The 12990-nt window shown below is 44.5% G+C and overlaps 1 protein-coding gene across 3 annotated transcripts in view; it reads right to left on the bottom strand.

Annotated features, from left to right (window-relative positions):
• The window catches only part of RPAP2 (RNA polymerase II associated protein 2), a 53084-nt gene that overhangs the window by 16481 nt on the left and 23613 nt on the right, over positions 1 to 12990 (bottom strand). For all 3 annotated transcript variants that reach the window (XR_014565403.1, XM_083743403.1, XM_083743402.1), the window contains exon 11: positions 12743 to 12811. Coding sequence is in view for 2 of the 3 variants with exons in the window: in XM_083743403.1 (XP_083599529.1) it covers positions 12743 to 12811 (69 nt within the window). In the remaining variant the exon portion in view is untranslated. The remainder of the gene's footprint in view (positions 1 to 12742; positions 12812 to 12990) is intronic.

Raw genomic sequence — 12990 nt, 5'->3', positions numbered from 1 at the left:
TTCATTATATTAGGAGAAATTGTCTGCAAAAATGTGTATGTGAGGAAAACGGCACACTGAAAGACTGCTGATTTTTCGGGAGGGCATATATATATATATATATATGCGCTGAAATGTGGGGAAACGAGCAATAAAGAAAAACTGACCAATTTGTGCATCCTTAATTTTTTTTTTAAGAACCTCGCAAAACAACTAACTTGCTTGCAAGCTAGGAATTGCCAACTTGAAAAATTATTAGTGTTTATTAGAAATACGATTCTATTACTCATGTTTTAAAAAGAAGGCAATCTTTCTATTAAGTGAATGTGGTAAAGGTAAAGGGACCCCTGACCATTAGGTCCAGTTGTGGCCGACTCTGGGGTTGCGGCGCTCATCTCGCTTTATTGGCCAAGGGAGCCAACGTACAGTTTCCGGGTCATGTGGCCAGCATGACTAAGCTGCTTCTGGCCAACCAGAGCAGCACACGGAAACGCCATTTACCTTCCCGCCAGAGCGGTACCTATTTATCTACTTGCACTTTGACGTGCTTTCGAACTGCTAGGTTGGCAGGAGTTGGGACCGAGCAACAGGAGCTCACCCCATCGCGGGGATTTGAACCGCCGACCTTCTGATCGGCAAGTCCTAGGCTCTGTGCTTTAACCCACAGCGCCACCAGCATCCCTTAGTGAATGTGGTAGCAGGTATAAATCATTACCCGTGCAGCTAACAACTGAAACTGAACAGTGTAATATGTGGGGCAGAGGACAGTGTCTCAGAACAGACAGACCCAAATTCAATAGCCTTGTTCAGCCACTGAAGCTGAGTGACCTTAAGCAGCCTTCCCCAACCTGGTGACCCCCCAAATGTTTTGGGAGATCACTCCCATCAGTCCCAGCCAGTTTTGCCACTGGTCAATGATGGTGAGAGTTGCGCACTGCCACCTGCAAGATGCCAAGCCAGGGAAATCTTAAGTTATTCATTGCGGCAGAAGCAATAGATTATGAAATGTGAGGGAGCCAGGCCACTACCTCAGGTACTCTTGCGCAGAAAGGCGGGAGATATATTTAAATAGGCGGGTGGAGTTCAACCTAGCCTACCTTACAGGGCTTTTGTGAAAACGTAAAGGGGAGGGGAGGGAACAGACTCTGTCACAGAGAAAAACCTGTTTCTTGGGTCTTGGGAACCATGGTGCAAAATTTGTTTATGACATCTTTGAGACATGACCAAATGCACAGAGAACAGGCAAAGAGATGAAAAGGTTTCCAAAATATATAGCAGATATGAAAGACAGCAGATTTTCTTTTAGAAAAACAACAACACAGACTCATAAATCTCTAGAATGCATAAAAAATAAAAATGCATCACAAAGAAGCCATGCACCGCTTTATAGTACTTTACAAAGCTTATGGAAAAACTTAGGGAAATATGGATTCATATGCAAAGGGAGCAGCAGATGGAAGAATGCCAGAATAATCCACTTAGGTAAACATATCATCAATACAAGACTCTATGAATTTACTCACCTGCACCCAGTTACTATGGAAACTACAACCATAAAACTGATCATACCTTCGTGTTAAACTTTCTAAAACAATAATCTGCTTATCTTCATTTCAAGCCAACAAGCAAAGCCAAACACCTGGAATAAGGCAGCTGAATAAAGAGATGACTTTGGGGGCTGCGGGAAGGGGGGAACCTTGCAGCCTCCTTGCGCAAGCATTTAAGAGCATCCAAAATGAAAATACATTGCAAAAGTTAAGTACATGTATGGTGCACCGATTAATATTTCTCTCCGATTACCTGCCCTGCACTCCTGTCATATTGAGCAGCATACAAAACACAACTTCCAGTACTTTCAGTGGGGCTTGCACTGAACAATGTAAACTCTGAATATCTGTACCATCTTTTTTATGATTAGCTGATTTGCAGGCTCTCAAAATTGGGTGCAAATATCCTTATAAATCCGAAACATGGAAAGGGCCATGGAGGTCGTTCATTTCAGTGTCAGAGACAGGACCAAGCACCTGACAGGGAAGCGCACGTGCCCAAAATTAAATGGGGGAAGAAATCCTGAAGGAAATGAAGAATCTCTTCCATGCACACTTAAGACAGAGACCAGTGATAATTTAGAGGTTTGCATTTGTTTATTTTATTTGTCTACCACTTAATAATCAACTTTCTCTGAGCGACTAACAATAACACTGAAAACCATAAAGATTTAGAGAAGTGAAACGAACAACTACAACGGCCCTGCCTTTTGCACACAGAATACGAAGCCATGGTTTGTTTTTAATCATTGTTTGTTCTACAAACCACAGATTCTCTGGCAGACAAGAAAACAAGCTGCAGCTTGTTTTGTTTTTCACCTGCTCTGTCTTGTGGCGTTGTAGCCTGGGAAATGTCTGGGATGGGGTAGCCAAACAACCCCATGGCTTAAGCAAGGCTGCTGGGTTAAGACATAGTGCCAACCCACAGTTAGAGCAAGCCAGACAAGCCATGGTTTCAGACAGTGGCTGCTTGGTAGAAAGAAACCATGCTCAGTCTGCTGGGTTTGCATATTCAAATGAGCCACGGTTTAGTGTTGTGTGAACTCTGCCAGAGCAAATTAGAATAAATAAACCCACTAGCAGGAAAACATTAATACAGCCAAGCTAAATGCACTTTAAAAAGGTCTTAATGTTAAAGTACCTATGAAAATAAAAGTGTATTCACATTTTTCTGTTTGCAGAATGGAACAAGATTTAGATCCGTGGTTCCCAACATGGGGGCACATGCCCCACGGGGGGGGGGATTTGATTTTTAAGGGGGGGCAATTAAAGAATGAGTTATTAACAGGGAATGGCCTTTTAGGCCTCCTCCAAGTGAATAGGAATTCACTTTCTGAATAATGAGAATTATATGTCACCGGGGGGGGGGGGGGTGTCAGGATTTTAGAGATGCTTAGGTGGGGCGTGGCCAAAAAAAGGTTGGGAACCACTAGATAAAGAAGAGGATTTTTGCAATTCCCCCTTTTCTTTGCATCACTAAGGGCCACATCCTACCCTTTTTTGGAGGGTCCCTTGATCCTCTGCAGCAGCTTTTCAAGGGGCACAAGTGGTTGCAGGAGAAATCAGCAAACATTCCTCCTCCCCCCCCTTCCTCCAAGGGAGTGTCCCATGGCCAGAATCAACATGCAGTTAGCCTAGATTTCAGCCAATTGATTTGGGAGGATTTTTGAATGATTACCATTGTTATGGGTACCCTCAGTCTAAACACACACCCCTTCCAACTTTGCATATCAATGCAAAATTACTGGGACTAACACTGTCGCCATATTCTTTCGAAGGTAGGCAATAAAAATGATGCTTTGAACCAAAAGGCTCCAGCCAGCCAGCATGTTTTCATTTTAACAGATGGAGAGTGCTTCAAGGTTGCAAATGTTTGTATTGAATATATTAAAGTTAGGCATTAATAGGAAGCGGATGCGTTTTCAAGAGCTGCTTCCAATCACAGATACAGCAAATGCTCGGTGCCATTTATCCTGTGATAATGCCTCAAACAGGTTTGTCCGATGGGTGAACCCAAAGTCATTTCGGTGCCAAGCTTTTATGCCTAAATCCTGTTGGTGACAGTCCAGTGGAAGTGCAATAACATCAGGTTGTCTTTTCTTCAGAGCTACTCTGATTACAGCACAGAGTGTCTTTGCATAAGGTGGAGAATGGACTTTTGGAATTACACGGAGCAGGGTTTCTTGATTTGCTTTGGGCCATGAAGTATGCCGGTCTTGGAACAGGACAACAACATGAGAGGCAGGAGGAAATTGCCTTTCAACGAAACTAAGGTGCTTGTGCACACTCACCTTCCTGGCATGGTCTGTGCCTTAAAGCTCTGTTTGTTGCACTTTAGTTTTAAAGAGCAGGTTTTCGTTGGGAAGCTTGAGGGGGGTGACAGACGGACGGATGGACACTGAGCTTTAAAGCACAGGCCTGTGCCTGGAAAGAGCAGGGCAAAAAAAATGTGGATAAGCTCTCAGCCATGAAACTACAGAAGAGAAAGGGTTGGATCCAGTGGATCAGACCCACCAGCACAAGGGATCTTGCACTAGCAGAGATCTGTTTCTCAATATTGTATAACACAGGGATGCAGTGCAACAGGTCCACTGGCAGAATCATTATAGAAGAGCTTGCGCTAAAGAAAATATAATAGAAAAAAACCCGTCAATTTTCCTATCTTCTAAGCATTACACATACAAGTGCAGTTGTCTGCTTATAGAACCTCTGCTTTTGCAAAACGACCCACTAGTGCAGCTGTGTGGGACATCGTCCAAGCAAAGGGCTGGATCCCAACCGCCCACAATCCCCTGTGGGTCATTTTGACAGGTGGGCAGGGTTGCTCAGCCCACTACTTCTCTTTCAAGGACACACGACCAGTGCCAGTGATCTGATTGGCTGTGACAGAGTACCTTCAAAGGGGGAGACTGCAAACCCAACTCTGTCTAACTGCAGGACAGACTACAGTCATATCATGTCTTCATGTTGACGTTTTTTCCTTTGAGGGAGCGGGGCCTCTTCAAAAGTGAGCCTGGAGAAGGAGGCTCCTTGAGGAACAAGAATCATAGAATTGTATATTTGGAAGGGACCATGAGGGTCATGCACAGTCCAACCCCCTGCAATGCAGGAATAGTTTGCCCATTGTGGGGCTTGAACCCATGACTCCGAGGTTAAGAGTTTCATGCTGTACCGACCGAGCTATTGGAGCTCACTTGAAGCTCCCAACTGCTACTTGGCAGCTGCATCTCTCCATGCCCCACACCTGATGTCACATATGGGCCAAGCTGGGTCCCAAGTTCAACACTAGCTTTATTTAACTCAGCCCTACCATGGATTCCACCAAGCGTCACGCTTAGAGTAGAATCCTGGAAGCAAAAGTCATAACTAATTTAAGTCCCACTGATTTCAGCGGTCCTACTAGAAGTACTTTCTGATGTTTTATTAATACAGTGGTACCTCGGGTTACATACGCTTCAGGTTACAGACTCCACTAACCCAGAAATAGTGCTTCAGGTTAAGAACTTTGCTACAGGATAAGAACAGAAATCATGCTCCGGTGGCGCGGCAGCAGCGGGAGGCCCCATTAGCTAAAGTGGTGCTTCAGGTTAAGAACAGTTTCAGGTTAAGCACAGACCTCCGGAACAAATTAAGTACTTAACCCGAGGTACCACTGTACTGTGAACCACCCTGAGACCTCCGGGTATATATAAATTCTTCATCATCATCTTCATCATTGAAGTCCTCCTCTGAACTATATGTTTAAAGCAGCATTATGCCACTTTTAGCAGTTGTGGCTTCCCTCAAAGAATCTTGGAAGCTGTAGTTTGTTAAGGGTGTGAGGAGACCCCCTATTCTCATCCCAGAGTGGTTTGACAATCAATCCCTCTTCTTAAGGAACTGGGAATTCAAGATTTTGATTCTCCTTTCCCACCAGTGTGAGGAGATCACAAAGGTCCTCTTGTTAGCTCTTCACCTGTTTTGCACAGGAGACAAATATATCTAGCTCTGCAGTGCTAACAATCAGGCTGGGTGTAACCAGCAAAGGGAAGCAAGGTGATTTGCATCCAAATTTGATCAGATAGTGGCAGTGAGACGTCCTGTCGGTGACATCTGGCTGATGGTTCAAGTGGTGGAATTCTCGCCTGCCACATGGGAGACACGGGGTTGAGTCCTGGTCAATGCAACAGCGTGATGTGTTCGGAAGGGCTCGCCTGCTTTGCATGCAAAAAATGCCAGGTTCAATCTGCAGCAGATAGGACTAGGAAGGAATCCTGCCTAAAACCCTGGAAAGTCCCTGCCAGTCAGTGTTGATAACCTTGAGCAAGACAGACCAATGGTCTGGCTATGCTCTGCCTCCATGGCAATATGGTTCTGAGTACCAGTTGCTAGAAACTGCAAGAGGGGAGAGTGCTCTCGTGCTCAGGTCCATGCATGTGGTTGGCCACTGTGAAAAGAGAATGCTGGACTAAGTGCGGCGTTGGCCTGATCCTGCAGGCGCTCCTTATGTTCCAAATCTGATGACCCGCACTCTGGTCATTTATAAAAGGAAAAGCATCAGCTCAAGGCTAAGCCATGCAACCAACATCAGGTGTAGCTCAGTTTTATGGAGTCTTCCCCAGTCCTTTGCCTATTGAAAAGGTTAATTCTGTGTCCAGGGCAGCTGTCTAGGCTGAAACCCTACCTGCCCGCGGACGGTCTCACAAGAGTGGTGCATGCTCTAGTTATCATATCTCCCGGTTGGACTACTGCAATGTGCTCTACGTGGGGCTACTTTTGAAGGTGCCCTGGAAACTGCAACTAATCCAGAATGCGGCAGTTAGACTGGTGACCGGGAGTGGCCACCCAGACCATATAACACCGGTCCTGAAAGACCTACATTGGCTCCCAGTACGTTTCCGAGCACAATTCAAAGTGTTGGTGCTGACCTTTAAAGCCCTAAACGGCCTCAGCCCTGTATACCTGAAGGATTGTCTCCTCCCCCCCCCCCACTGTTCAGCCCAGACACTGAGGTCCAGCTCCGAGGGCCTTCTAGCGGTTCCCTCACTACAAGAAGTGAAACTACAGGGAACCAGGCAGAGGGCCTTCTCAGCAGTGGTGCCCACCTTGTGGAATGCCCTCCCATCAGATGTCAATAAAATAAACAACTATCTGACTTTCAGAAGACATCTGAAAGCAGCCCTGTTTAGGAAAGTTTTTAATGTTTGATGTTTTATTGCTGCATTATTATTATTATTCTGTTGGAAGCTGCCCAGAGTGGCTGGGGAAACCCAGCCAGATGGGCAGGGCATAAATAATAAATTATTATTATTATTATTAAAAATAAGTAAGCCTTCTGGAGATTTACGTTCTGTATAAACTTGCTTGCAGCAGCTTGATCACGTTGACTACTATAAGGGTTCAGAGGAGTTTCAGGCAACGGTTGTGTTTTACTTTGCACTATGTACAAAGCCCTTGTATGCAGATCTTTCTGTCTCTGTGTTGCTACGTCTCGTAAAGCAAATCTCTGGAGTCTCTCTCTCCGCATGACACATTCTCCTAAAGTGCGCATTTTTAAGCGATGGCTTTTCCATAGCCATCGCGGCCGTTTTGAGTCCGTTTGACTTACGGAGTCCCTACGCTTTGCCACGCTACTCCCAGAACATTTGGAAAGTCTCTAAAGCTTTTAAGGGATGGGGAAGGAAGGGGGGTGGGAAACTGTTGCATGGGCTTTGTAGATGCAACTGACCACAGTTCACTGGAATCAGCCCGATCAGATAAATAAAATGAAAGCGGACGTTTCTGGAGATTATCTTGAAAGCTTTCCATTAGACTGTACCAGGGGTATTCGCTAACAACAGCCAAGTGTCCTGGCTGTGGTATAGAGCAACCCGTTGCCAATCTTAGCATGCATCTTCTAGATATCTTATTTGTATCTGTTTACCTAATTCAGTTGATATCCAATAAAGATATTGGGGGGGTGGGGAGTAGTGGGAGATGTATTTGCCAGAAGTTTTATTTTATTACAATATGAATACATCAATATTTTGATAGAAAGGTAAAAGTGTAACAAATTGTTCCTCCAGCTTTCTCTTGCAGCAGTGAAATATTCAGATTGGAACAAAGAACATGCAGTAGGGGGAATAGTTGATCCTTAGGAATGAAAGCCAAACAAGGCATTCAGACATTGATAAGAAACACATTGGAAAACAAAAATAAACTACTTTATAATATGATCATGGGACATGCAGAAAGTACAAAACAATGCTGCTACATGGGAACATGAATCCCTCCCAAAATATAATTATAGACGAGCCCCTTGCATATGTATCTCAAGCACGCATCCAAAATCAATGACTGTTTTTTGCTCTCGCAGAAACACACCAAGTCAAAAGCAGAGGGTGGGTGTATTACACACAAGGACTTGGAACAATGTATGGCCACCTCTGTTAGGAATGCAACCTTTTGTGAATATGCATTACAAATCAAAGCAAATGTTTCAGTTAATTTTTGAGTCTACATTGTTTCTGGTAACTTCTGTTAAGAAGCCTGACCAACTCTGAACCATAAAGTTCACAGATATTCCATCAAAAGGATGAAGATTGCATTCAAAATTCCAAACTGTGTATTATGGGCGTGGCATCAGCTAATAATAATAACAATTTTATTGTTTATACCCCGCCCATCTGGCTGGGTTTCCCAAGCCACTCTGGCAGCTTCCAGTAAAATATAAAAAATAACAAAATGTCAAGATATTAAAAACTTCCCGATACAGAGCTGCCTTCTGATGTTTTCTACAGTTGTGTAATTATTTATCTCCCTGACATCTGATGGGAGGGCACCACTGATGAGAAGGCCCTCTGCCTAGTTCCCGGTAACCTCACTTCTTGCAGTGAGGGAACCGCCAGAAGGCCCTCAGCACTGGACCTCAGTGTCCGAGCTGAACAATGGGGGTGGAGACGCTCCTTCAGGTATACAAAACCGAGGCCATTTAGGGCTTTAAAAGTCAGCAGCAACACTTTGAACTGTGCTCGGAAACATACTGGGAGCCAATGCACGTCTCTCAGGACTGGTGTTATATGGTCTCGGCGACCACTCCCAGTCACCAGTCTAGCTGCCGCATTCTGGATTAATTGTAGTTTCCAAGACACCTTCAAAGGTAGCCCCACGTAGAGTGCATTGCAGTAATCTAAGCGGGAGATAACCAGAGGAAGTACCCCTCTGGTGAGACTCCATGGGCAGTTAGGGTCTCAGGCTGCATACCAGATGGAGCTGGTAGACAGCTGCCCTGGGCACAGAATTGACCTGTGCCTCCATGGACAGCTGTGAGTTCAAAATGACTCCCAGGCTGCGCATTGGACCTTCAGGGGCACAGTTACCCCATTCAGGAGCAGGGAGTCTCCCACACCTGCCCGCCCCCTGCCCCCAAGTACTTCTGTCTTGTCGGGATTCAACCTCCATCTGTTAGCTGCCATCTATTCTCCAACTGCATCCAGACACTCACACAGGATATTCACTGCCTTCACTGGATCTGATTTAAAGTAGACGTAGAGCTGGGTATCATGTGCATACTGATGAACACCCAGCCCAAACCCCCTGATGATCTCTCCCAGTGGCTTCACATAGATGTTAAAAGGAATGGGGGAGAGGACGGAGCCCTGAGGCACCCCACAAGTGAGAGCCCAGGGGTGTGAACACTCATCACCCAATACCACTTTCTGAACACGGCCCAGGAGGAAGGAGTGGAACCACTATATAACAGTGCCCCCAGCTCCTCTAGTCAGTCCAGAAGGATGTCATGGTTGATGGTTGCAAAGGCTGCTGAAAGATCCAGGAGGACCAGGAAACAGTTTCCACCTCTGACCCTAGCCCACCAGAGATCACTGACCAGCGTGACAAGGCAGTTTCAGTCCCATGATGAGGCCTGAAACCTGACTGGAAGGGATCCAAATGGTCTGCATCCTCCAGGCGTGCCTGGAGTTGTTCAGCAACCACCCGCACAATCACCTTGCCCCACAGAAGTTTGAGATTGGCTCAGAAAACCCATGTTTAAACAGGCCACCTATCTTGATCTGCTGTGTAGACTATAGCTTATACACAGCCACATAGACAACCTGTTGACTGTTTCATAATCTGTAAAGAGGCCAGTCTGGCTTTAACTTTTTATATCATATTATACACAACTCATCAGCACTCAATGCCAGTTGATGACCAGATTTTTGGAGAGCTGTTTGAAAAGGTCTCAAAAAAAATTGCAGTTTCGGTGCCCAATATGGCAGCCTAGGTTTTAAAATTACATTTGCTATCTGCATTCTCTCTCTTAAGGAGTACAAGATGACATACATGGGGATTGAGTCAGTGACTGGCTCCAGGTAACGTAATGAACATTGTGACTAAGCAGGTATTTAAATCCAGGTCCCCCAAGCTGGAAGTCCAACAGACCACACTATTATTAGAGCATCTGCCTCTTATAGAAGGTAGAAGTAGAATACACCTGTTTGGTGACACAGATAGATGGTCCTATTCCTAGGAAGTTTGGTATTGGAGGGTTTTGGGGGGGGAGGGCGGTTGACAAACTTAAATCATTTAGGTCTGAAAACATTTACGGCTCATTGCAGAGACACACATATTTACTTGTGAACAAAACAGGCACCCTTTTATTAAATGTAAAGACACCACTTGAAAAATTCATAAGATCTGTTTCACACATTAGGAATTCAACCAGAAAAGTGTAGAGGGGGAAAAAATGACAAAAGATTTGTTCTTACGGTTGATAAAAAATTTATACCAAGGCATTCAAGTAAAGTTACTTTCTGTGTTCTGATTTAATGAATCATTTGAGCAGTATCTGGCCGGGGTGACACTGATGTAAGGCTCATTGAAGCCTGCTCTAATGCCTACTGGTATAGCCTTCCCTGGGACAACAAAAGCAGAACAATGTGTCAGACTGAAGCAAGATCAAAGTAAGTGCAGTTCTGGGGATGCTATGGGGCTGGCCTACAACACATCTGGATCTGTGAATGACTGGCAAGCACATTGGCTGCCCTATAGACTCCAGTGACCCAGCAAGCCCAAAAGGAGGGGAAGCAGCAGGGCGGTAATAAACAGCCTTCGAAGTAAGATTTTCGCAATCTTGTAATTCAAGCTGAAAGCCGTACAAAGATTGCTCGATGGTTTCAACTCTTAACTAAAAGGTAGACCACGACATTTTTTAAAAAAAGCCACCAGTGATTTCTTTTATATATTTTTTTTAAAGACAGAACAACCAGTGCCAGTTTTTAAAACACAGTTTACAAAGTGCCTTCAGATGCTGGGAAACATTTCCCCTCTGCCATTTAATTTTAATGGCAGGATCCGTGTGCTGATATTATGTTTCCCGCCCTACTGCTCTCCGGGAGGAGGCTTTGCAAGTGACTGCAGTACAGTGGTACCTCGGGATGCGAATGGGATCCGTTCTGGAGCTCCGTTTGCACCCTGAACAGAACGTAAGATGCAACGGCGCATCTGCTGGTTGCATTTTGCCGCTTCCGCACATGACGTCATTTTGAGCATCTGCGCATGCGCGAGCGGCGAAACCCAGAAGTGACGCGCTCTGTTACTTCCGGGTTGCTGCGGAGCGCAACCTGAAAGCGCTCAACCTGAAGCATATTAAACCCAAGGTATGATTGTAAATGCAAGAACCTCAAAACAGAATAGTGCGGGCAGTCATCTCATAGCCACTAGGACACCATGACCAGTTTTCTGGGACCCAGTTGCATGTGCGGGATGCTGAAGAGGTGCACAAATGTTCTGCGTGCTAATGCTACCCTTTGTTAGATTGCATCCCAGGTCAATGCAACTACTTGGATAACAAAGCGAGGGAACTAAACTTGAAACTTAGCTCATTAGGACCCTTAATTCATGCGGTCCCCAGGTAAGTGTGTCAAAGAAGCTTTGGGGTACCAATGAAATGTCTAAATCAGCAAGGCTGAACTAAAACAACGAACAGCAGTTTTTCACTTAAGAAAGGGCCTAGCTGGGGAATATGTTTCAAAAGCCAAGCTTTACTCTAGGAGTATATAAAAGAAAAGGAGTGAGGGAATACGAGCATGTGCAGAATGCATTGCCCTCCTCAGACGATCCCCGCCTCACATCTATGGAGGGGAGGTAAAGCATTCTGGTGAGGTGGATATCGGAGGTCGTTTCAGAAATAACGTGTTGATTAAATGGAAGCAGAGAACGCTTACATAATCCAAATTAAAAGGCCTGCTTAAATCATGTAAGAGAATGCATAATTAAAGAGACACAAACACACAAACAAAATGCTTGGGCAGAATTTGTTGACAATGTATATATCTGACACCAATTATAGCCAGGCAGCCTTGTAAATGGTACGTCAACAGTTTTCGTGTTTCACTGCTTTTGCTTGAGAAAAAGAGAGCCCTTAACATGCATCAGAAATATTTAAACCCGGGTTGGAGAATCTGTGATGCTCCAAATGAATGAATGAATGAATGAATGAATGAATTTGTTGTTACGACCATCATGGTCATTTCAACCACCACTAGAAAGAAATATACATACTGCAGGGCCACAGGGTCCCAACTTCTGATTTCAGCACAATGTGATAAAGTGCAGTCAAGTTACAGAATTGTCTTAGCCCTTCTTCTCCACTCACAATTTTTTTTTTGGGGGGGTGTATATTAAATGTTTGGGACACAGAATGTGTGCTCCTTCATGGCTACCTTTAGACACTTATGGTCGCAGGGCACAGGATGCAACCACCTTTCCAGATTTAAAGCAGGCCTGATTTAGAGTCAGCACCTGGATGGGAGACCCAGCTAACTGGGAACCCATCACAAACCGCCCTGAGAGTGCCATCATGGAAGACAGGCAGAAGAAAAATGCACCAAATAAATAAAAATAAGCAGATTATGGGTAGAAGGCAAGGTAGCTTGCTAATGGCTGAAAGAACCAAAAACCATTCTCTCCATTTCCAAGCCTAAGAAATTAACTTTCTGCAGACTTTATGGGAAGGAAAGGCAATGCCCTATTTGACTCTCCAAGGTCACCCTCATGCCCTATTCTTCTACATTCTTGTCCCCACTGCAAGATGCTGGCAAGAGATAGCCAACAAAACTGGCCAGATTAAAGACTATGCCTCTCTTACTTAACCAGCTGACCACTCAGCAACACTGAAGAACCATTAGCACAATTCTGTTGCTGCTAATAAACTTAACAAAAGATTGAGAAGAAATGAATTCAGTTGTAGTACTTACACGGACAAAAGCACAATAGCAATCAGGGTCCATACGGGAGTTTTGTGAATAATATTTGTATTTGTTAACCTGGAAAAAAAACACCACAAGCATTAACAGTTGTATTATTTCAGAAATTGTTAAGAGTGATGTAAAACCAATAATAAGTCAACTTTTTATGTCTACTTTTTTTAAAAAAATTGGCTTGTTCACACTAGCCCACAAAATTATCTATAGGTAAATGGTTCTATAAATAATTCATCCAAACC

This window comes from Podarcis gaigeae, assembly GCF_964106915.1.
Source record: "Podarcis gaigeae genome assembly, chromosome: 6".
In the NCBI taxonomy this organism is placed as follows: Eukaryota; Metazoa; Chordata; class Lepidosauria; order Squamata; family Lacertidae; genus Podarcis; species Podarcis gaigeae.
The sequence above is the reverse complement of the archived record's forward strand: the minus strand, read 5'-3'. Positions and strand labels throughout refer to the sequence as shown.